The 21,995-nt window shown below is 44.5% G+C and overlaps 2 protein-coding genes across 11 annotated transcripts in view; one reads left to right on the top strand and one right to left on the bottom strand.

Annotated features, from left to right (window-relative positions):
• Positions 1–19,586, bottom strand: part of MSANTD2 (Myb/SANT DNA binding domain containing 2) — a 137,214-nt gene extending 117,628 nt beyond the window's left edge. For 3 of the 9 annotated variants that reach the window (XR_003852084.1, XR_003852085.1, XM_029572306.1), the window contains exon 1: positions 18,960–19,581. Coding sequence is in view for 7 of the 9 variants with exons in the window: in XM_029572306.1 (XP_029428166.1) it covers positions 18,960–19,511 (552 nt within the window). In the remaining 2 variants the exon portion in view is untranslated. Of the gene's footprint in view, positions 1–18,959 lie in introns of all 9 variants that reach the window. The other 6 variants (XM_029572304.1, XM_029572307.1, XM_029572308.1 and 3 more) reach the window with 6 other exon arrangements.
• The window catches only part of EI24 (EI24 autophagy associated transmembrane protein), a 141,153-nt gene continuing 138,737 nt past the window's right edge, over positions 19,580–21,995 (top strand). The window contains exon 1 of one of the 2 annotated variants that reach the window (XM_029572313.1): positions 19,580–19,600. The gene's annotated coding sequence lies outside the window, so the exon portion shown is untranslated. Of the gene's footprint in view, positions 19,601–20,102; positions 20,643–21,995 lie in introns of those variants that run through there. The other variant, XM_029572310.1, reaches the window with a different exon arrangement.

The following is a 21,995-nucleotide window of genomic DNA, read 5'->3' as shown; positions in this document are numbered from 1 at the left end:
TGCCATCATTACTATGTTACTATATATATGTTTCTGTTACATCACTATGTTATTATGTTTACATATGTTTGTAAAAAGGGACAATATGCACTTCATGTTACTACAAAAATGTTTCTGCACCAAAACAAAACCAAGAACATCAAGCTCAGAAGAATAAGTAACACACAATTCACCCACCCTCCTAACAAGAGCTAGAACATAAGAACGTAAGACATGCCATACTGGGTCAGACCAAGGGTCCATTAAGCCCAGTATCCTGTTTCCAATCCAAGTCACAAGTACCTGGCAATTACCCAAACATTAGATAAATAACAAGCTACTATTGCTTATTAATTACTGAAATAGCAGTTTAAAGATTTTCCTCTAGGAACTTATCCAAACCTTTTTTAAACCCAGTTACACTAACTGCTGTAACCACATCCTCTAGCAATGAATTCCAGAGCTTAACTATGCACTGAGTGAAAAAATGTTCTCAATTTGTTTTAAATGAGCTACTTGCTAACTTCATGGAGTGCCCCCTGGTCCTTCTATTATTGAGAGCGTAAATAACCAATTTACATTAATTTGTTCAAGTCCTTTCATGAATTTGTAGACCTCTATCATATCCCCCCACCCCAGTTGTTTCTTCTCCAAATTGAACAGCCCTAACTTCTTTAGCCATTCCTCATAGAACAGCTGTTCCATGCCCCTTATTTTGGTCGCCCTTCTCTGCATTTTCTCCAGTGCAGCTATATCCTTTTTCAGATGCGGTGACCAGAATTGCACACAGTATTCAAAGTGCGGTCTCACCATGGAGTGATGTAGAGGCATTATGAAAATTCTCCGTTTATTTGCCATTCCCTTCCTAATGATTCCTAACATTCTGTTCACTTTTTTGATCACCACAACACACTGAGGCAACAATTTCAATGTATTATCCACTATGACGCCTAGACCTCTTTCCTAGGTGGTAACTCCTGAGATAGGACCTAACATTGTGTAACTACAGCAAGGGTTATTTGTTCCTATATGCATCACCTTGCACTTGTCCACATTAAATTTCATCCTCCATTTGGAAGCCCAATTTTTATTTAATTAAATTTTTATATTCTGCTTTCCAGCACTTCAAAGTGTACAATCTTCCAGTCTCACAAGGTCCTCCTGCAATTTATCACAATCCACTTGAGATTTAACTACTCTGCATAATTTAGTGTCATCTGCAAATTTAATCACCTCACTCATTGTACCCCTTTCCAGAACATTTATAAATAAATTAAAATGCACCGGTCCTAGTACAGATCCCTGGGGCACTCCGCTGTTTACCTTTTGCCAGTATGAAAACTGACCATTTAATCCTACTCTCTGTTTCCTGTCTTTTAACCAACTTGCAATCCACAAAAGGATATCGCCTTCTATCCCATGACTTTTTAGTTTTCTTAGAAGCCTCTCATGCGGGACTTTGTCAAAAGCCTTCTGAAAATCCAAATTTGCCACATCTACCGATTCACCTTTATCCACATGCTTATTAACCCCTTCAAAAAAAAAAAAATGTAGGAGATTTGTAAGGCAAGACTTCTTTTGGGCAGACTGGATGGACCATTTGGTCCTTTTCTGCCATCATTATGTTACTATATATATATATATATATATATATATATATATATATATATATATATATATAATACATATACATACATTGTTATGTATGTTAGAAAAAAGGATAATATGCACACCTGGCTGTGTCCCATCAAACCATGTCTATAAATGTTTTGTGATTTTATACTTTATAACAGTTTCGATAATTTTTCCCAGCACTGGGTTACAACTGGCCATCTTCCAATCTTCAAGTACATCGGATGATTTTAATGATATGTTACAAATTAATTGAAACAGGTCTAAAATGTCATTTTTTAGTTTTTTCTGAACCCTGGGGTGTATACCATCCAGTCCAGGTGATCAATCTTCCAGGTTCACCATGATTTGGTTGAGTTGATCTGAATCATCACCCATGAAAACCTTCTCCAGAATGGGTATCTCTTAACATCTTCTTTAGTAAACACAGAAGCAAAGAAATCATTTAATCTTTCCGCAATGGCCTTATCTTCTCTCAGTGCCCCTTTAACCCCTTGATCATCCAATGGTCCAACAGACATACAGACATTCGCACCCATACACATCTTACAGTGTCTTTAATACCTCAGTTATCTTTACTCTCACTCATTTTAGCAGCTAGGCCTTTCACTGAATACTTCACTTCAAGCAAACGTTTTTATTTTCCTCTTTCTGTAAGTCACAGAAGCCCTTCCACAGTGTCACATTCTACACTGCATTAACTCAATCATTGTCATATCAAATACTTAAACTTGGAGATTCTGCTTCAATAATAAACATTTACAAACAGACTGTAGAGCCAAGTACACAAACAGCTTCTGTCCTTTCTTAAAGTTCTTTATACCATTCACGTCACCACTCTTAAATGGAATGGGTATCCCCATACACTCATGAAGCTTTTTCAATTCTTCATCCCAAAAATTTCCCAGGCCACTACAGAGCAAAAATGTATGCACTGTTTCCTTGCTCAATGATATTTATTATAGTTTGCTGTAGCATGTAATGCCATAAGGTACCTTTTAACATGGCCTATAAAAGTGATGTACTATTTTGGATTTCATTTCCTTCATGGTGACATCAATATTTAGTTTATGTAGAGCTGTGAAATATTTTTGTATATCCTTTATGGTAGTCTCTGCACCCATTTCTCCATGCCTTGTCTCTGACAATTTTGTTTGCACATTACATGTCACTGATATAGAATTCCTGTCCTCACGCACTTCTTGTATTCTGGATGCAAAATCTCTTTCCAATTTTATTCTTGCCCTAACCCAGTTTAAAGATTTCAAAGAATGCTGCGCCTGTAAGTAAGCAAAAAAGTGTGAACTTAGAATATCAAATTTAGTCTGAATTTGTGAAAAACTTTGCATATCTTCTCCTGCTAAATAAAAATCCTTTACAATATTTAGCTCCTTGTTCCTCCAAGTCTTGAATGCTTTATACTCTATGTCAGATAGTAATTAACTGATTTACATTAACTTGTTCAAGTCCTTTCATGATTTTGTAGACTTCTATCATATCCACCCTCAGTCGTCTCTTCTTCAAACTGAACAGCCCTAACTTCTTTAGCCTTTCCTCAAATAGGGGTGAACCACTATGATCTTCCATGCCCCTTATTTTAGTCGCCCTTCTCTGCACTCTCTCCAGTGCAGCTATATCCTTTTTGAGATGCAATGACCAGAACTGCACAAAGTATTCAAGGTGTGGTCTCACCATGGAGCAATACAGAAGCATTATGACATCCTCTGTCTTATTTTCCATTTCCTTCTTAATAATTCCTAACATTCTATTTGCTTTTTTGATCTCCACAGCAGACTGGGCTGACAATTTCAATGTATTATCCACTATGACGCCTAAATCTCTTTCCTGTGGTAACTCCTAAGATAGAACCTAACATTGTGTAACTACAGCATGGGTTATTTTTCCCTATATGCATCATTTTGCACTTGTCCACGTTAAATTTTATCTGCCACTTGGAAGCCCAATCTTCCAGTCTTGCAATATCCTCCTTCAATTCATCACAATCCACCTGAGATTTAACTACTCTGCATAATTTTGTCATCCGCAAATTTGATCACCTCACTCATTGTACCCCTTTCCAGATCATTTATAAATATATTAAAACGCACTGGTCAAGTACACATCCCTGAGGCACTCCACTGTGAAAACTGACCATTTAATCCTACTCTCTGTTCCTGTCTTTCAACCAACTTGCAATCCTTAATGCAGTCTCTATACCAAGAAATGGCCACCATCTGTACCCTCAATAAGTTATTAGGCCTTTCTTCAACCCTTCTGTAAGAAATATAGGATTTGTGAGATGTCTACCCTCCAAGGGGAAATTCAATTTTCCAGGTAGTAAGCTTCGAACAGCCTCCAAACTCTAATGTAGGTTATCAAGATTGAAGTCTTACAAGCTTTAAGCACGATTGTCATTACCATCTGAGTGTAACTTTTGCTTCCCAATAGTGTCCTTTCAAGAGCCAGGCCATAAGACAAAAATGAAGACTGTCTTCCATTGGTATTGGACCCTGCCAAAGCAACCCCACTAGAAGCTTTTTAAGTCTATATATCACAACCTCCTTGGCCAATCCAGTGTTACCAATAACAGCTCTGAGGGGTGAATTTCTATCATGCCTATGAAAGGCCAAGCCAGGAATATGTACAGGAGCCTGTCCTTGGGTCAGTGGACCCTGCCTCTTTTCGCTGCCTTGGCATTAACTTGGGTCACCATTAAAACCATAGCCGATGGGGGGCGCTGTTCGCCACGAGGCAAGATGGCCGCTTAAACTTTTAGCTCCCAGTTCCCCCTGAATAAAACGCTCGATTCCGCCGATTTTCTGCCATTTTTCCGGGATACAAATATCGCTACGCACATCAGTAAGCGGTCCTCATGACGACGAGAAGGAGACAAGACCTGCAAAAATTTTCCTTCACGCGTGCTGCCTCGGAATTAAAAAAGACAGGCCTCGATCCGGAGGAAGGCATGGCAAGCGCAGAGGGTGAGGAGCGTGACTTGACGAGCGAGGCCCCGATCCTATCCCCACAAATGAGCTCCGCAGCACCTGTATCCATTGCCGACTTACCTTCAAAGGCTACTATGAGGGAGTGGTTCATGGAGCTCCGCTCTGAAATTAAAGCTAATCGGGATGAGCTTTTGGCCTCTTTTGCAGACCTTCGGGAGGACTTTCAGGCGCTGGGCCATAGAGTGGACGAGCTTGATATCCGCTTGGAAGGACAGGATATCACCTTAAAGGATTTATCTGCCGCCAATAATGAGACCCAAGCTGAACTTCAATCCATCTCAGAAAAATTGGAAGATCTTGAGAATAGATCGCGGCGATATAATATTCGTCTGCGAGGAATACCGGAGACAGCGGCTAATGCAGATTCGAGGGCGGTGGCCCAGGCCTTTTGCCTTTTTCTATTAACGCAAAAGGAGTCGACATCGGAGGACCCCATAGCTCCTGCGGCAGACCCTATATCTCTCACAATAGAGAGGGCGCACCGCGCATTAGGAGCTCGGAGGGACAATAAAGCCAGGGACATTGTCATAAATTTTAACAGCTTCACTCAAAAGGAGCAAATTCTGGCTATTGCTAGACGCAAAAAACAATGGAAATGGAATGACACGGAGGTTGCGGTCTATCAGGACCTGGCGGCAAGCACGCTTAAAAAACGTTTCGAGCTGCGCCCGGCGACAGAAGCCTTACGCCAGGCTGACATTCGCTATAGGTGGAACTTTCCGTTCGCACTAACATTCCAACATGGCGGCCAGACTTATAAAATGAAGAGCATGGCGGACGCTGAGTCTGTCTTTAAGAACGCAGGCATCCCGATTCAACTACCGGAGACTTCGGCAAAACCGGCCAGAATGCGAAGCCGGGAGCCTGCGACTTGGCAGAAAATTGATCGCAGCAAGAAACGGCGTCCGAACTTTCGCGGAGAGAAGGACTTTGGCACCCTATCAGACCAGGGCTGAACGAGTGCGGCGTCTCTAAAATTTGTTTTACAATTTGGTCCCGTTGCACATCAGCGATTCCTGCTGAAGATGCGGGCTCTCAGGTCTTATGATTGTAACGTTATGAAGGGTTCTCAATTTACAATTTAAAGTTAATGTAGTGGTAATGTAGTGTTAGCATATTTCAATGGCAGGTTCGAGTGTTGACATTATACTTGTATTATGTTTTTCAGATATTCGGGGGGAGGGGGGGGCGGGTGGGGGGTTCTCTTGCACTCATAGGCGGGCTCCACAGATGGGGATCCGTTATAGGAATTCTATGGATCCATTTGGGAGGGGGGAGGGCGGGAAGGGGAGGAGAGGGTGGGAGGGGGAAAGTCCTAGCATAAATAGTGACCCTGCTAAAGGTCACAAGATACAAGGATACGACCTCCAGGTTACTTTTGAGCTTACTTACCTTAAGAGGGAGCTGCATCCTCTTATATTCCAGCCTGTGGCCAAGGCCGATTCTATTACTATTAGAGCTTTTTATTTAATGCTAATATGTCTGTGAAAATAGCGTCATTGAATGTTAAAGGCTTGAATACTTTCAGAAAGCGGTATCTGCTTCAAAAAGAATTGTCTCGTTTGTGTATACCTATTGTTTTTTTACAGGAAACACATGTGAGGCAAAGACATGCTCACTTACTGCATCTAAAGGGGTTTCCACATGTCTTTCATTCAGCGGCAGGGAAAGACTGTAAATTTACGGGGACTGGCATCCTAATTGCGTCAACAGTCATATTTGACCTGCTAGAGCAGGTATATGATGATAAAGGGCGTTTTGTCTTAGTTAAATTAAAATTAGGGGGAGATATTTACACGTTATTATCCATTTATGCGCCTAATAGCGATCAGGCTTCATTTTTCTCTAGAATACATGCTCTACTTGAAGAGCACTGTGAGGGTTTTTTGATTTGGGGCGGGGACTTTAACATCACTATAGACCCAGCTAAGGACCATTCGACAAAGCAGTCTTCTAGCTGTACTATTACTGGCCAAAAAGCCAGACGGACACTTCAATCCATTATAACGAAATGGCTTTTGAAAGATGTCTGGCGTCTCCGTAATCCTTCCACACGTTCCTATTCGTTTTTTTCTCATCCCCATAATTCCTATTCCCGCATTGATTTTTTTTTTAATTGACTCATGCTTACTGCTGCGCATTATTAAAAGCGAGATTGAACCCAGCACCTGGTCAGATCATGGCTTGGTGTGGATGGAGATTTCACTCAGAGTAGGACAGGGAGGACAAATATTCTGGAGACTCAATGTCTCTCTCTTGCGCAGCTCCGATTTTGTACAGAGTCTCAAGCATTCCTTATTGGAATATTATCAATTAAATCGGCAACCGTCCACGTCTATTAGTTGTCTGTGGGACTGTTCCAAAGCTGTCATCCGTGGACAATGTATAGCGAGAGCCACAGCCGTTAAAAAGGAGAGGGAAAGAGAAAGGCTCTTACTTCTTTCCACTATTGAGCGGCTAGCTAGCATTCACTTTCAGACCCAATCTCGCACAGTTTACCGGGAGCTTTCAGATGCGCGATCCAAGCTTCAGGTTTTGGACGACGCTCAACTGGCTTATATAATGGAAAGAACTAAGCAAAAATTTTATGAGGGTACGGATAAAGCAGGTAAATTTTTAGCCAGGCAGCTTAAGAGGCAAGTCGCTCAGAGTGTAATTCCCAAAATTAAAAACTCTAATGGTCAACTAACCCTTGATCCAATAGAAATACGGAGCTGCTTCACTGATTTTTATTCCTCGCTTTATAGTTCAAACTCTCAAATTGCCCAACCGGACATTCAAGAATACTTGCAAACGATGGACATTCCCCAGCTCACTCCTGAACAGCAGGAAATGCTGGATGACCCAATCACTGAGGCTGAAGTCTCCAAGGCTATTCAGGCACTAAAAAATAACAAATCCCCGGGCCTTGATGGTCTATCAGGTGAATATTACAAAACGTTGTCGGAATGCTTGACACCTCTCTTAAGGGAGTTCTTTAATGCTCTCCGGGCAGGGGAATATTTTTTAGCTCAAGCCAACACGGCTGGAATAACTGTCTTGCCTAAACCGGGGAGGGACCCGTCGTTATGTAGCTCCTACAGGCCGATTTCCCTCATTAATCAGGATTTAAAGCTCCTGGCTCGTATACTGGCCTTGAGACTAAATAAGGTCCTACCTGGTCTGGTGCACTCAGATCAGGTGGGGTTTGTGCCACAGAGAATGGCAGCAGATAACGTGCGGAAAATTCTGGACCTGATTTGGTGGGTGAAAAAGGAAGGTATTCCGACTGTGTTACTATCTATCGATGCTGAAAAAGCATTCGACATGGTCCATTGGCCCTTTTTGTTTTCGACCTTGTCCAAAATGAATTTCGGTCCGTTTTTCTTGCAGTGGCTTTCCCGGTTGTACCACTCTCCTCGAGCCATGGTTAAGGTTAATGGGGGCTATGGGAAGAGTTTTGTGATAGGGAGGGGAACGCGGCAGGGGTGCCCTCTTTCTCCCCTTTTATTCGCTCTTTTTTTAGAGCCCTTTACAGCTAGAATTAGGATGTCGAACAGCATACAAGGGGTTCCTCTGAAGGATCGCCACTTTAAGTTGTCTCTATTCGCAGACGACATCATGCTTACGCTCACTAGTCCTTGTCATTCTTTGATGGGTGTGGAACGGGAGCTTAATCAGTATAGCAGTGTGTCGGGATTCAAAGTCAACTTCGAAAAATCCGAGTTGTTAAATATTAACCTACCTCCCTCTGAAGTCCAAGACATCTCCTCTAAATTTCCGTTTCGGTGGGCAAAAAAGGCTCTGAAATACTTGGGGGTTCATTTAAACGCCAATGTGAAAGATCTTTTTGACCTTAATTATGTGCCCCTATCCAAAAAAATAGACAGGGATCTTGATACGTGGTACAAGGGTACGTTTTCTTGGCTGGGGAGGATCGCTATCATAAAAATGAACGTTCTACCAAGATTCCTTTACTTTTTCACGGTCCTGCCTATCATATTGCCAATACCCTTCTTACGTAAGACTCAAAAGAAAATCTTTGATTTCATATGGCGCCGGCGCCCACCAAGGGTAGCACGGCGGGTACTATACCTGCACAAAAAACAGGGTGGTCTGGGGGTGCCAGATTTGGAGGCTTACTATGTAGCCGCCCAACTTAAAGCGATTATAGACTTGGCCAGAACTCAGACAACTAAGCAATGGGTGGAGGCTGCCCAGCTTCTGATTGGATCCATGCCTGTGGGGGCGCTAGCTTGGCAACCTAGGATTACTTGGCTACAGGTTTCTTGCCTGCCTTGGTCCCTTAGGAATACCCTTGCTTTATGGAAAAAATGGAAATGCAGGATAGCTGGATCTTATGACTATTTTTACCAAACTGCCCTTTTTCATAATACTGAGTTTGTAGCTGGGTACCTTTCCCCGGCCCTGGGGAAGTGGAGAGCCGCTGGTATTAGCACTATAGGCCAATTATTTCTGGGGGGTGATTTGTTGGCACTTACTCAACTAGAGGATAGCTTCCATTTACCTAAACATGATTATCTGTCCTATGCGCAACTTAGGCACTTCATTCAATCCCTCCTCAAGGCACGCAGGCTCCGGGAATCCCGATCCCTGCTTGAAATTTATTGTGCTAGAGCGGACTCTCTGACAAAGGTGGTATCAAGGTTATACTCTTTGATGACCTTTTGTGAAGCCCCAAGGTTGCCTCATTTTGATCAGTGGGAAGCTGAGCTCGGGGAAGCCATACCCGACTCTCTACGAAGCATTGTCTTCATGAGAGCTAGTAGAAACCTGGTTTCTGCTGGGCTGCAGGAGCATAATTACAAGATGCTATACCGTTGGCACCTGTGCCCCATTAGGTTGCACACAATATACCCTTCTATCTCCCCCGATTGCTGGCGTCGCTGTGGCCAGGCAGGCTCTTATATACATATTTGGTGGCACTGCGAACCCATAGTACATTTTTGGCAGGGGATAAATGATTGGCTAAATAAGCTCCTGGAGACTGCAGTTACCTTAACCCCTAAAATGGCGTTGTTAAATGCTCCTATCGAGGGCCTGGATTCTTCGCAACAAAGGCTATGTCTGTATATATTGATGGCGGCCAGGTTGTCAATTGCTCAGCATTGGAAATCAAAACACATTCCTACCATGGGGGAAGTGACCGGTAGAGTCAACAGGTTTAAAAGGCTTGATTATTTGACTGCGCTTTTACATAATCGGGTAGCCTCATATAACAAAACCTGGAACCTCTACCAAGCGCCAAGTATATAAACTCCTTTGCCTAATTTGGGAACAAGCCTTCAGTTATGGGATGTGCGGGGGGTGATAGGGGGATGTAGAAAATGCAGTTGGTGAGTGGATACTTGTTCTTATTGGGCCTGAGTGCTTTCCACGCTTTCTGTACTGTTAGCCTCGAATGTTCAGGGGTTGCTGGCCTGAGAAGGCGTTCACGCTTGCCTTCTTGGTCAAGACTGATAAGTCGCTGTATGCATATCTCTCTGCTGATTATTTAGGACTCCTGGCTAGGTTGTTCCTTTTCCTTTATTTCACCCTTTTGTCACAGTTATGCGATGGGCTATGGGGCTGGGGGGGGGGAGGGAATGGGGGGGACTGGGGAGAAAATTTACGAATTGTTTATGCCTTGTTTCGAAAATTCTCACATAACATAAATAGCGGATTGATTACAACAGGGGCAATATTCTGGTGTAAATCTATATGATTTCCCGCTTGTTCACCAATGTTAGACTTGTGCGTTGTTTTGATGTGTACTGATTTCATTTGTTTCTGACTTGTATAGCGATTGTTCTTTTTCATCCTGTATATGACCTGAATTTTCGCTTGTTTTTGTGACTATTGTTACTTGAATTTCAATAAAATTCCAATTTCAAAAAAAAAACCATAGCCGATGGCCCCCATTGTTCCATCATCATTTGGAAAACCGCTTAGCTGAGCTTCCACGCTCTCAGATCCAGTCTATTCCTGCTGAGAGAGTCTATTTGCACATTTTTCTTTACTGTGACATGAGAAGCTGACAACTGGGAAAGGTTCTTCTCTGCCAAAGTGTTTATCCTGCTCACTTCCTCTGCAAGCCTAGGGCTGTGAGTGCCCCTTGATTTTTACGTATGCCACCCCAAGCTGCTGTCTGAGATGACTCTGACAACTCCTTTATTCTTGGCAAGAAGGTCTGAAGTGCCAATATGATGGCCTTTACCTTCAATCTGTTTACAGACCATAGAGCTTCCTCTTCCAACCAACTTACTTGGGCCACATGGCCCTGACAATGTGCTCCCAACCCAACCGCACTAGCATCTGTAGTTAGTACAACCCAATCGGGGGGTTCCAGGTCTACCCCTTTGTGAAGTTAAATGGATCTAGCCTTCAGCCCAGATTCTTGCCCGCCGCCCAGAGACTCATAGGTGACTGTCATAGTTGTGGGTGGCTGGAGCCTAGCGGGCTTGCAGTGACTGTTACAACTGGCATATGTGTGCCCTGGCCCAGGGGACTACATCTATGGTGGTTGTCCAATACCTTGGGTGACCATAGGATGCAAAATCCACTCACCTGCTCCATTATTTTGGCAACTTGAGTTGTAGGGATATATGTCCTTCCCTTGTATCACAGAGTATGCCTAAGAATTCTAATAACTGAGAGGAGTCCAAGTTACTCTCTGCATTGTTCACGACCAGACCGAACCTAAGAGCTGGACCACAGTGGCTGAAAAATGCAGGTTCCCTTGGGTGGGTTTTGCTCCAATAAACTGAATGTCCAAATAGGGGTGAACCACTATGATCTTGGTGAAGGTCTCCAGGATCATTGCAGGGCAATGCAGATCTTGGAAAGAAAGTCTGATAGGGATATGGAGATAGCCCTCTGCCAGAAACTCTCTCCGCTCGTTCATGGCGGCAGTGGGAAAATCTGCATTCTCAAATGGGAAACCCTCAAACACCTGTTTGCCCTTTTTGATCTAAGATGGGACGAAAGGTACCATCCTTCTTTGCATTATCTAATAAACTGAATGCGTTCCTTGCAGTAACTCCTGAAGCGAGAAACTATAGACTCCAAGTCCTGTAACCTATGCAGGGTTGCCTTTACTGCATCGCTTTTGATTTGTGATGTGCAAGAGAAAGTCAAATATACTCAGCACTGGGAAGACATTCAAGCAGATATTCCCTTAAAATTATACCCAGGATCTACTGTCCAACACAATCTGGGTCCACTCTACATATTATTGTGATAGACATCTGCCTACTGGGTATTACAAATGGAGGAGCCTGCTGGATATCAGGGTGGAGGGTAGCTGCTACCTATGAATGCAGGCAGGTATGACCGTGGTCTCATGCATGGGCTAGAATACTTCATGATGCACATGAGGCTGCCAATCTTGATGGTTTATCCTTGAGTTGGTACCTGAAATGTTGCCCTCGTGAACTCAACCAGCTTTTATCCTCTGGGAGCCTTTAGAACTTGGTTTCATTCAAATATTTTATCAACTTTTCCAAGTCTTCTCGAACAGTAGTCCTCCCACTAAAGGGGAGCTGAGATTTGGATGCTGAATCCACTGCTCAATTATGGAGCCTTCTGGTCTACCATCCCTGATATACAGGCTAGTCTAATCAGGTCATACATCGTATCTGCCAAAAAGGCTATTGCTGACTCTAGGGGTCCAGTCTCTTGACGTTCAATCAAATGCTGTACCCAGAGCAAGCCTGCCCAAGCTACATAGCCTCCACAAATTGAGGCCTAGATCACCATAGCCCCTGTAAAGGCAGCCTGTATTAATCTTCCTGTCCTGAGGATCTTTTGTCATGATTCTGCCTGCTACACAGCACCCTGCACCAGCAAAGGTCATCAGCAAGCCTCGCTCACAGCCTCCTTCTTGCTGTTCCCATGAGGCAGTGTCTCCAGCCCTACTTAACCCAGCTTGTCCATTCTGCCCTTACCTCTTCATCGAGTCACCTTGGCTCCTTGACCTGGCCGTCCTTGCCTGCCTTGCTCTGTAGCCTCTTGGGATTTCCTGCCTTGCGAATTTTGGGCCTTCTAGATTCATCTAGCACAGCCTTGTACCCTGTTTAGGCCTTGTTTATTGTTGCTTGTTGTAGTCCTGTCCAATCATTGTTTAGTCTTGTCCAGTTCTTGTCCTACCCAGTCCATTCCCTTTTCCAGTCCAGACCTTGCCCTCACTTCAAACCCTTGTTTGCCTGTCTTCAGTCCCAGCATTGTCTCCTGTTCCAGGCCTTGTTTCCAGCCCCAGCCTTGCCCTTGGTTACAAGTCCATGCCTCCAGGTCTGCCTGTATCCTGCTCTTGTCGGTCCTCAGTACCAGCCTTACATCCGGCCTGTGCCTGGTTCCAGCTCCAGTTAAATCCTGCCGGCCATCAGAACCCAAGGGCTCAACCTGCGGGGGAGGTAGCTGCTACAGGCAGAAGATCCATCTAGCCATGCACCAGGAGTCTGGCCCTACTCCTGCTGGGGGAAATCCCAGCCCAGTCTGCCTGACCCGAGACAGTCTTTTAAAGCTGTACCTCCCTCTACATGGATAGTAGCTCTACGGGCCGGTATCAATACCAGCGCATCCACCTCTTTAATCCTTAACAACGTGTTCTTTTCTTCTGCAGAGAGAGGGTACAAGTTTCCCATCACCCTGCCTCTCTGAGGCTCCCCTAAGGGGAATCCCTGCTGCCAGTACCACCCACATTAGGGCTTCATGTAAAGTAAAGGTCTTTGATGGCTTCCTTATTCCCCCTGCAGGGTGGGGACACCTTCCTCCAGGTCACTTGAAATCTTCAAGGTAAGCTGTACGCTAATTATGAAGGCTTAAAGCTCCTCCTTTCTGAACAGTCTTACTATTGAGGAATTCTTCTCCTTTGAAGAGCATTGCTGCTCCCTCCTGGGAGCTCAGTGGCGCACTAGGCCCTGATTGTCCATCAGCTAACCTTCTGCAGTGTCCGGCTTTTTTTGTTTTTGTTTTTTTTTAAAGAGCCTGGTCCTCAAGAATTCTCTACTCCCTAACGAGTTGGGATCCTCATCCCAAAGAAGATAGGGACCCATACGTGCCTACCACCAAGATTCCATCTGGGAGAAAGCTCTACTGGGTAAAATGGCTTCTAGTGACCATTGACCCAGGAGCTAAAGGCTCAATCAGGTCAGGGCCATACTCTGGCTCTTGGAGGACTTGAGAAATCCGTCAACACTTGTCTGCAGCTGCAGGAGATAGACTCCTGGCAAGGGCCTATGGTCACTCCCCTCTTACAGCAGAGAATGAGGTCTTTAAGGAGGAGGTTACCCTCTGTCTCTGGCAGCAGGTAAATCCCAAGTGTAATGGACTAGTCTAGCATGAGGAAAAGGAAATAATCTGTTTTGAAATGGCTGACCAGTCACAAAAAGAGGAATATAAATCAAAAATCTGTTTTTCTGCTTTCTTTGCTTCTTTTTTTTTTATTTTGTGGGGAGGGAGGGGGTTAATTTTGCTCCTTTATGTCGACTCTTTGTTGTTTGGAATTTTTTCTCATTTTGGGATTTTTTTTGTCCCTACCTTCCTCCCTCCCAACCCTATCTTCCATCGCCTCCCTTCAGCTTCTCATCCATGGGACAAGGAATAGCTCCAGACTGCGGTAGCTCCACCTGGCCCAAGTCCACCAAAGAGAGAGTCTTCCTCTGGCCCAGGACAGCAGCTTCTCCTGAGCCAAGCTTTTCCAGCCTTGTCTTTCATAGTTTATGAGATATGAGAATATATTACCTCATCTCTTTTGTTTGATCTCTAGTACTAAACATCACTCTCTTTCTATACCTATTTTTCCTACCTCCTTCCCTCACGCTGGTCCATGAAGTATTTTATTTCTCAAATCTTTTAACTGCACTAATAGCACGCTGATCAAGGCAGTTAACAACAATAAAATAGCAGTCCAAATCACATTTCATAATAAAACCAAAGAAAATAAAGTATAGTAATTATGCATACATTTCCCTTTCCAAATGTTCCTATATGTAGCAATGAGCAAAGTAAACCCTTTAAATCACATCCTACAATAGAAGCACATGTTCAACTGCAATGAATACTGAGCAGAATCAATTAAGGACAACTTTCCTCTTGTTTATACTAGGGATGTAAAATGTTAAACCAGGCCATGTCAAATTTTCATCCAATCTAGAAACCAACCCAAAAACTTATAAGCCAGTAGCTGATAGCTCTCTCATGCTCCCCCTCCCCACCAAAGGTGAAGAGCATGGGAGAAGGGACTCCCATGATCTCTCTCTCTTGCTCCACCTCCCTTCTCAATCACCCACCTTTCAAATGCCCTCCCCCTCAAAGCTGTCACTTGCTCCCTCAGCTGCAGCCTATCACTGCAGCTCACTTTAGTGCTTCCTCCCGGCTGGCACCATGACAAAATTCCTGATAGATCTCCATACAGTACTAACCCCATCCACCTAGCAGGTTAGACTCCTATTGGCCAATCTGAGGAGCATGCATGCATGCATTTTGGCACATGTAAGGAGGGAGACTAATGTAGCTACCTTCAGTCTTATTTCAATGGATAACCATTTAAATATAAGTTGTTTAAATGGTTAAATTTTAAGAAAATATTTACATATTTAGTTTATATCATTTTTTTTGTTGTGGTATATGTTTTCACATTTCATACAAACTAAATGAAGGAATGGTAAACCTGAGACAGAAGGAGGGAATAAGAAGAAAAAAAGACAGGTTTTCTGCACAGTACATTATGGATGGACAAACTGGATGGCCGTGTGGTCTTAACTGCCATCACGTTCTGTTTTTCTATGATAAGGAAAGACCCATTGGTGCATCCAGCCTGCCCACACTACAAGGATATATCCCAGCTGCCAATTACAGAAGCTTAACCGTCTGTAGAATATACAATTTTTATGTATTCATGTGATCCTCCTAGTACTGTGGATTGGTGTAATATAAATTTAATAAAATAGACTTTTTTTTCCTCATCGGTTTTCTATCATCCTATGAAAATAAGCATACAAGATTCTGTACTTAGTCCAATATCCAGACCCCTTCCATCCAATCTTTTACCTCCAAGCTTTCTAATAATCTAAACAGCTATTAAAAACATAGGGCCACCTAGGTCTCAATGACCTTGCTGGACAATATTGGACACCACCAAGCTGTTGGCACCAACCCAATTATCTTATGGCCTATAGTGTCACTAGGTCAATACTTCTTTAATTTGCCTCTTTTCATCTTGTTACACAGTACAACTGCTTCTGAAATATCCTTCTAGCCAAAATATTAGAGATCCCTTCAGCTGTCATATTGTTCTGTTCTCTGGTAAAAATCTGACATCTACCACAAGTTAAAAGATTAACAATTCCTACATGAGGGAAAGAACTATATGACGTCCTTTTGGACATTTAATTAATACAATTGGAGCAAACTAATACCATAACACCCCAAATTCCCCATGTTTGTTGCAGCATTTCGCTTCATAGAGATCCATCAAATGAAAAGCCAAAATATCACCGGCAAAATTCCTGAGACAGCTACCTTGCACACAGAACACCCTGACAACCAGCATTACCCATGGAAATTTGTGACTGAAAATTGGATTTAAATTGCTTTTAACCTTTTGTCTAGCACAGGGCTTCTCTCAGGTAGTGTTGCCAGACTGGGCTATTTCTCACCCAATTGGGCTATTTTTTTTTTTCCTGTTATACGGGAAACATTATTTTGGGCAGGTTGGGCTAGTTTTAAGCTCAGTAACTGAGTGGCAGATTGCTCGCAACTCTTTTTGTTGCTGGAACCTTTTTACTTTGCTGCAGGCAGTCTAGCCAGCAGTCGCAGAGTGATGACTTATCAATGAGAAGGCAGCAGCCAATCAGAGGTGGCAAGAATAAAAAAAGCAGGCACAGTCTGAAGCAGTGTTGCCAACCTCGCTTATTTCCTGTGAGTTTGGGCTTTTTTTTTCTAGCAATTCACTTTTTTTTTTTTCAATTCACAGGTTACTTAATATTGGGCATTTTTTCCTGTCAATTGCTTTTTTGGGGCTTGGTGGGTGGGACTTAAGCCCAGTTGTCCCTGTGATTGGCTGCTGCTGCCGATGAGGCCTGTCCACTGTCAGAGGACCACGTGGGCAGCCAGGCCTTGACAGCAAGCAACTGCATCTGGTGACCAAGGAAGATTTTATGCAGCACAGCAGGCTTGAGCACTGAAGGGAGTGAAGCACTCAACTGGCAACAATCAAAAAGAAGAGGTACCTGGAGGGGGAGAAATGAGTGTGGTGGGAGGGGGAATGAGTTTGTGGTGGGAGGGGAATAAGTGTGTAGGGGGTGGGGAGGGGGAATGAATATAAGGGGCTGGATTTTATTTTTCACTTTGAAAGAGCTACAGAGGTCAGTGGTTGAGACTGGAATGGTGGTGCACCAGTCAACTGAACAACTGGCCTGCATGGAAGGGTGGCTAGATAGAAGCCATTACTGAATAATGAATTGTGAGTTTGAAAATGTACTTATAGCGCATACTGTCTGGAACAAACTGTGTAATGTCATGTAATCCACAAAAATCTGCCAACATTTTAAAGGGTTAAATACTATTGCAAGCCACACTCACAAATGTATTTTTAGGTGTTTTCTGTGCATAAATACCTTCTAATAACAGTAGTTTTAATCTAATATGTTTTGGGCTTGTTCTTTTGGCAAATAATGCTTGTTTTTTCATGATTACCTGGCAACCCTGGCCTGAAGGTTACTGTTGCTACTGTCAGAACCCAAAAGTGCATGAGTCACATGGGGGGGGGACTTCTTCCACCATACTGCCCGACCCCTGAAACTACTGTTCCTGCAGAACTCTTCCTCAATCTAAGACTCGAAGCTGCTGATCGCTCCACTTCACCTTGCTGGGAAATGGAGACAGAGAATTGAAGACCAGCACAAGAGGCAAGATTAGGGAAGACACTTTCTTTACAGGGTAGTAACTGAGGATTAGCCTCCTGGGGAAGGAGTGAGAGAGAGATTAGCACTGTGGGATAGGTGTGGGGGCAAAGGGGGAATAAGGGGAGTTGGAGGGCAAGAGAGGATGTTGAGCACCATGGGAAAGGGACACAAACAGAGGGGATCAGGTAGGGAGATACTGGTACTATGTAGAGAATAGAAGAGGCAGAGAGAAAATGGGAGCAGGACAGAAAGAGAGGGTGGTGAGGCCAAGATGGGAATGGGGACAAGGTGGAGATGGTGAGAGGCAAGGATAGGGAAGGGGGGGGCAGGTAAGGCCAGAGGGGGAATGTGGAGGCAAGAAAGGAGAGGGGGTGTGAGAATTAGAGAAAGGAGTGGGAGGTGAGGGAAGGGAATGAATGGGTGAGAGGAGGGAAAGAGGCGAGTGTGGGGAAAGGTGATGAAGGCAGAGAGATGTGGGGGGGGCAGGTGTGAAAGAGGGGCGAGACTATTGGCAAACTGCACAGGAGGAAAAATCACATAGGGATATTGGTGATGGTGTTCTTGTGGGGATGCCAAGCCCCTGTAATTTATTTAAAATCATTTCCCCCCCCCCCCCCCCCCCAAGTTTGGGACAGGTTACATTGATGATAATCACAATAGATAAAACAAACATCAACATAAAAAAATAAGCAAGTGCTGCTGAAAACATGTTAAGAACTGGCTATCAAGCATGCTCACTGAGCATGAAACTTATGAAAGAAAACCCTGAGTGAATACATTTTTAATGCTTTCTTAAATTGCTATTGCTGTCTCTCACCCTCCTTCTCTCTCTTGCCCATTTCCCTTCTCAAAATTATGGTTAAAAAAAAAGTTGCTAAGGGATTATGTTACTGTGTCAAGATACATAAATTTTCAAAGCAAGAACTATTCTAAATTGGATTAAGTGTAATGCTGGAATGTCTTTTTGTGTTCAATATGGTGATAGAGTGGTTTCAGTAGTTACTTATTGTATTTAAGTAGTTGTGTATATCCACTTATTGCCATACTGTACACATTTCAATGTTTAATACATCAGGAATAAAATTGAAAATGTATATTAGCCTTTATTTGATCTTCTAAAGATAGGGCTACTTTTAGGCTTGAGACCTCCCATTCCTGAGGTTACTTGGGCTAGTTCTAGCTACATCATGTCTTAACCTGGGCTACAAACCCCGTTTAAAATCTGGGGGGCTCCCTAGGAAGGCAATTAGGGAACACTGATTAATAACGGGTCATTAGAATAGCAGAGGGTCGATCCGAAAACCCCGAGAAGGCAACATCGGGGACGGAAGCCACTCCCAGACCAGGCAACTCGCAGGAAATTGGGGGCAAACAAGAATAAAGAAAAGTTTTAGTGAACAGAAATAAGAAGGAAGAAGCCAGAGCCCACCACTAGAGATCAGACTCTCTGCCCCCTCACCTTCATCCTCTCGCGGCACTGCGAAGGCGTCCTCTCGTAGCCCAGTTCGGCCAGGGCGCGTGAGACGCGCTCGTACATGGCTGGCCCGGGGGCCTTGCTGCCGAAAACGGTGCCGGCGCCTTCCAGTTGCTGGTAGCGCGCCTCCACCAGCCTCTCGTTGCCCCAGACGGCAATGAGCGCGTTAGTCTCGGCTGGCGTCCAGGACATGCCGCGGCAGGCGGTGAAAGAGACTGAGGGTGAGGAGGCGGCGCCCAGGCCCCCCGCCGCCGAGCCGCCCCCCGAGCCCAGAGCCTGCAGCGGAGAACCGCGGCCCGGCGTTGATGGATTCGAGACAGAGCGGTTCCCGTCGCTCAGACCTGGCGACTCCGGCGACAGGACCTCTGTTTTTGGGATCTTCAGTAACGATGAGGCCTCCGACGGAAATTCAGAACTACAGGGCGCCGCCATCTTCCTCGGCTGCTGGGGCAGGAAGTGACGTAGCAGCGTTGGGAAGGGGCGGCCTGAATTGTGAGAGAACGAGAGCAAACTTCCTAGATACTTCTCGTCTACCATAACCTCAAAGAGTAGCTAAAATCTCCTCATGTATTGACACGTGGGGAGGGGAGAGCAGGGAATCCAAGTGGTCACAAAGAGGAGGAAAGGTATATTAGAAAGGGTAAAGAGAGAAATAGATAGCCAGAGGGACGCAAAGGCACGGTTAGTGCAGAGACAGGCTGATGAAATAAGACGCGCGCTACTATTAAGCTCCCGTTTCCCTAACGCACGAGCTGAAAACGATGCTTATAGTCAGGAGTTAGGGGTCGAAATGTAATACAATTGTACCAGTTTTCAAACGTCATTTAACTCCCGTAAAGTGCACTTAGGCGGGTAACTCCTGTGGACAATTCAATGGCAGATATAGTAGCAATTTTCAAACGCCCACTTCACACGGGTAAAATCCAGTTTTAAGCATGTAAATGCTTTTGAAAATCAGGCTCATTGAGCGCCCATTTCCCTAACACACACATAGCCACATGCGTGTGCACCCCGATGCAATATTTAAATGAGAAGCATCGCAAAAAAGGGTACACTATGGGAGAATATAGTCTCTGGAGCTCAAAAGAGGTTGCATTGGGCGCGCCAGATGAACATAGGTTTTGATCATGCTTCTTTTGGTTAATTTGCTGAGGTGCCGATTTCAGTGCTGCAGTTTATTATATCAAGAGCCCATTGCTATGGCTGTCTAAATTATGCGGACACAAGAAACATGCACATTTTTTTTGAGCAAATCAATATACATTTCCTCAGCCTTTGGGCAGGTCAGTCCCCACAAGTGGGTTTTGCCAGCAAATGGAGACGGAGCAAAAGCTGATGTCACACCCATATAGTCCCGCACCGACTGAGAGAACCACAGTTCTCTCAGTAGGTAATGGACATGTATTTCCCATCTGAGGATTGTGAGTAAAAAAAAGAAAAGAAGATTATCAGAAAGACAGGATGTCTATATAGCACCACTTGCCTCCTGAGGCAATACTGTGCAGTCCCTCCCTCAATAGTGTGCCTTTAGTCTGGTAGCCTTGAGTGGCATGGACCTAAATTCAAATTAGTGGTTGCAGGCCAAGAGCGGCTTGACGGTGAAGACTTTAGCCCTCTCTCCCCATAACCGGACCGTTCCTGCTCTCAGCCAGGGAGGGCTGAGTTCAGGTAAAAGTTTTATACTTTGTTTTTATTTTTAAAACAGCAAAATGGGAGAAAAAGCAGGAGAAAGGGTCTGTTTCCTCCGTATTTGGCTGCCCCACTCACGTCTCTAGGGAGTTCTGTGAGGTGAGATAGTACAGGCATAGCAGATTGAGCAGCCGCTTGACTAGGTCCCACTCCCAGGCTTCTCCCATTTTGGCACAGGGTAATTTGCATGTTTTTTGCTGCAGGCCATTGGTGTGCGTCTATGTGTATGTCCGATCTCGTCAGTGCATCCAGTTTAGGCGTTGGTACTGGGCATCTAATTTGGGCGTACAGTTGGACAAGCAGCCTAGGCACGTGTGCTTGGTTGCACATTTTTCGTATGTCCATTTTGGGCACAGCTTATACGCACGGGTAATCGGTCAGCATGCTTACGGTCACGGTGCTCGTGGCAAAGAAGCCTAAGCATCTATTTGTGCTGCATGGCACAGAGCCATTCAGATGGAGCTTTCTTTGTCAGCACTGTCTGGATGCTCGGAGAGATTTACCTCCTGATTTTGCCGGCAGTGGTCCATCTCCTCGGTCTGAAGGGAGTGGGACTGAGAGAGACATAGCAGGGGTGTCCCCTCCCTTGATTGATCCATGGGTCACGTCCTCAGGGGACGCTAGCTCTCAGGATGTCAGGTTCAGGCCTATGGGGCCTAGAATGGACCTGTCCTCCTTTTCCTGCATAGAATTCTTCCAGGGATTGCAGACATTTCTACAGGGCCAGTCTTCTGAATCGGCAGTACCTATTGAAGTAGTTCTGTGCGCTTCAAGTGCTCTTCCACCTGTCTCCAGGGTGAAGCGCTGTGGTGCAATGCGGATTGATAAAAAAGCTCAATTGCAGATGGATCATGATGATGGTGATGGCTCTCCTGGTGAGCAAGGGGACTTCTCCCAGATTTGGAGCCATATGGAACTCTTCTCTGTTTCTTTCAGAGAGATGGGTTTGATCTCTCAGACCTTGAAGAAGCTCGGAGTGGCTGGGCCTGACTCCTTGGCGATGCAGGAGAAGGATCCTATTTTGGTCACACTGCGCAAGGCTTCTTGTTTCTTTCCCTTCCTGGATGCTATCTAGGAGTTGACTGATCTGGAATGGAGTGTGCCAGAGGCGTCTTTTAAAGAGGGATGCATCTTTTCGGGTTTATATCCCTTGTATCCGCAGGCCAGAAAGCAGTTGCATTTCCCAAAGGTGGATGCTTTGGTATGTTCGGTCATGAAACATACCTCCATCTCCCAGTAGAGGGAGGTGCAGTACTGATGGATGCTTAGGATAGGAAGATTGAGGCTATCCTAAAGCAAGTCTTTGAGGTAGTGACAATGAACTTGCAAATT

The sequence above is a fragment of the Rhinatrema bivittatum genome, chromosome 12 (assembly GCF_901001135.1).
Source record: "Rhinatrema bivittatum chromosome 12, aRhiBiv1.1, whole genome shotgun sequence".
Lineage (NCBI taxonomy): Eukaryota > Metazoa > Chordata > Amphibia > Gymnophiona > Rhinatrematidae > Rhinatrema > Rhinatrema bivittatum.
This window is presented reverse-complemented; position numbering and strand designations above follow the sequence as displayed.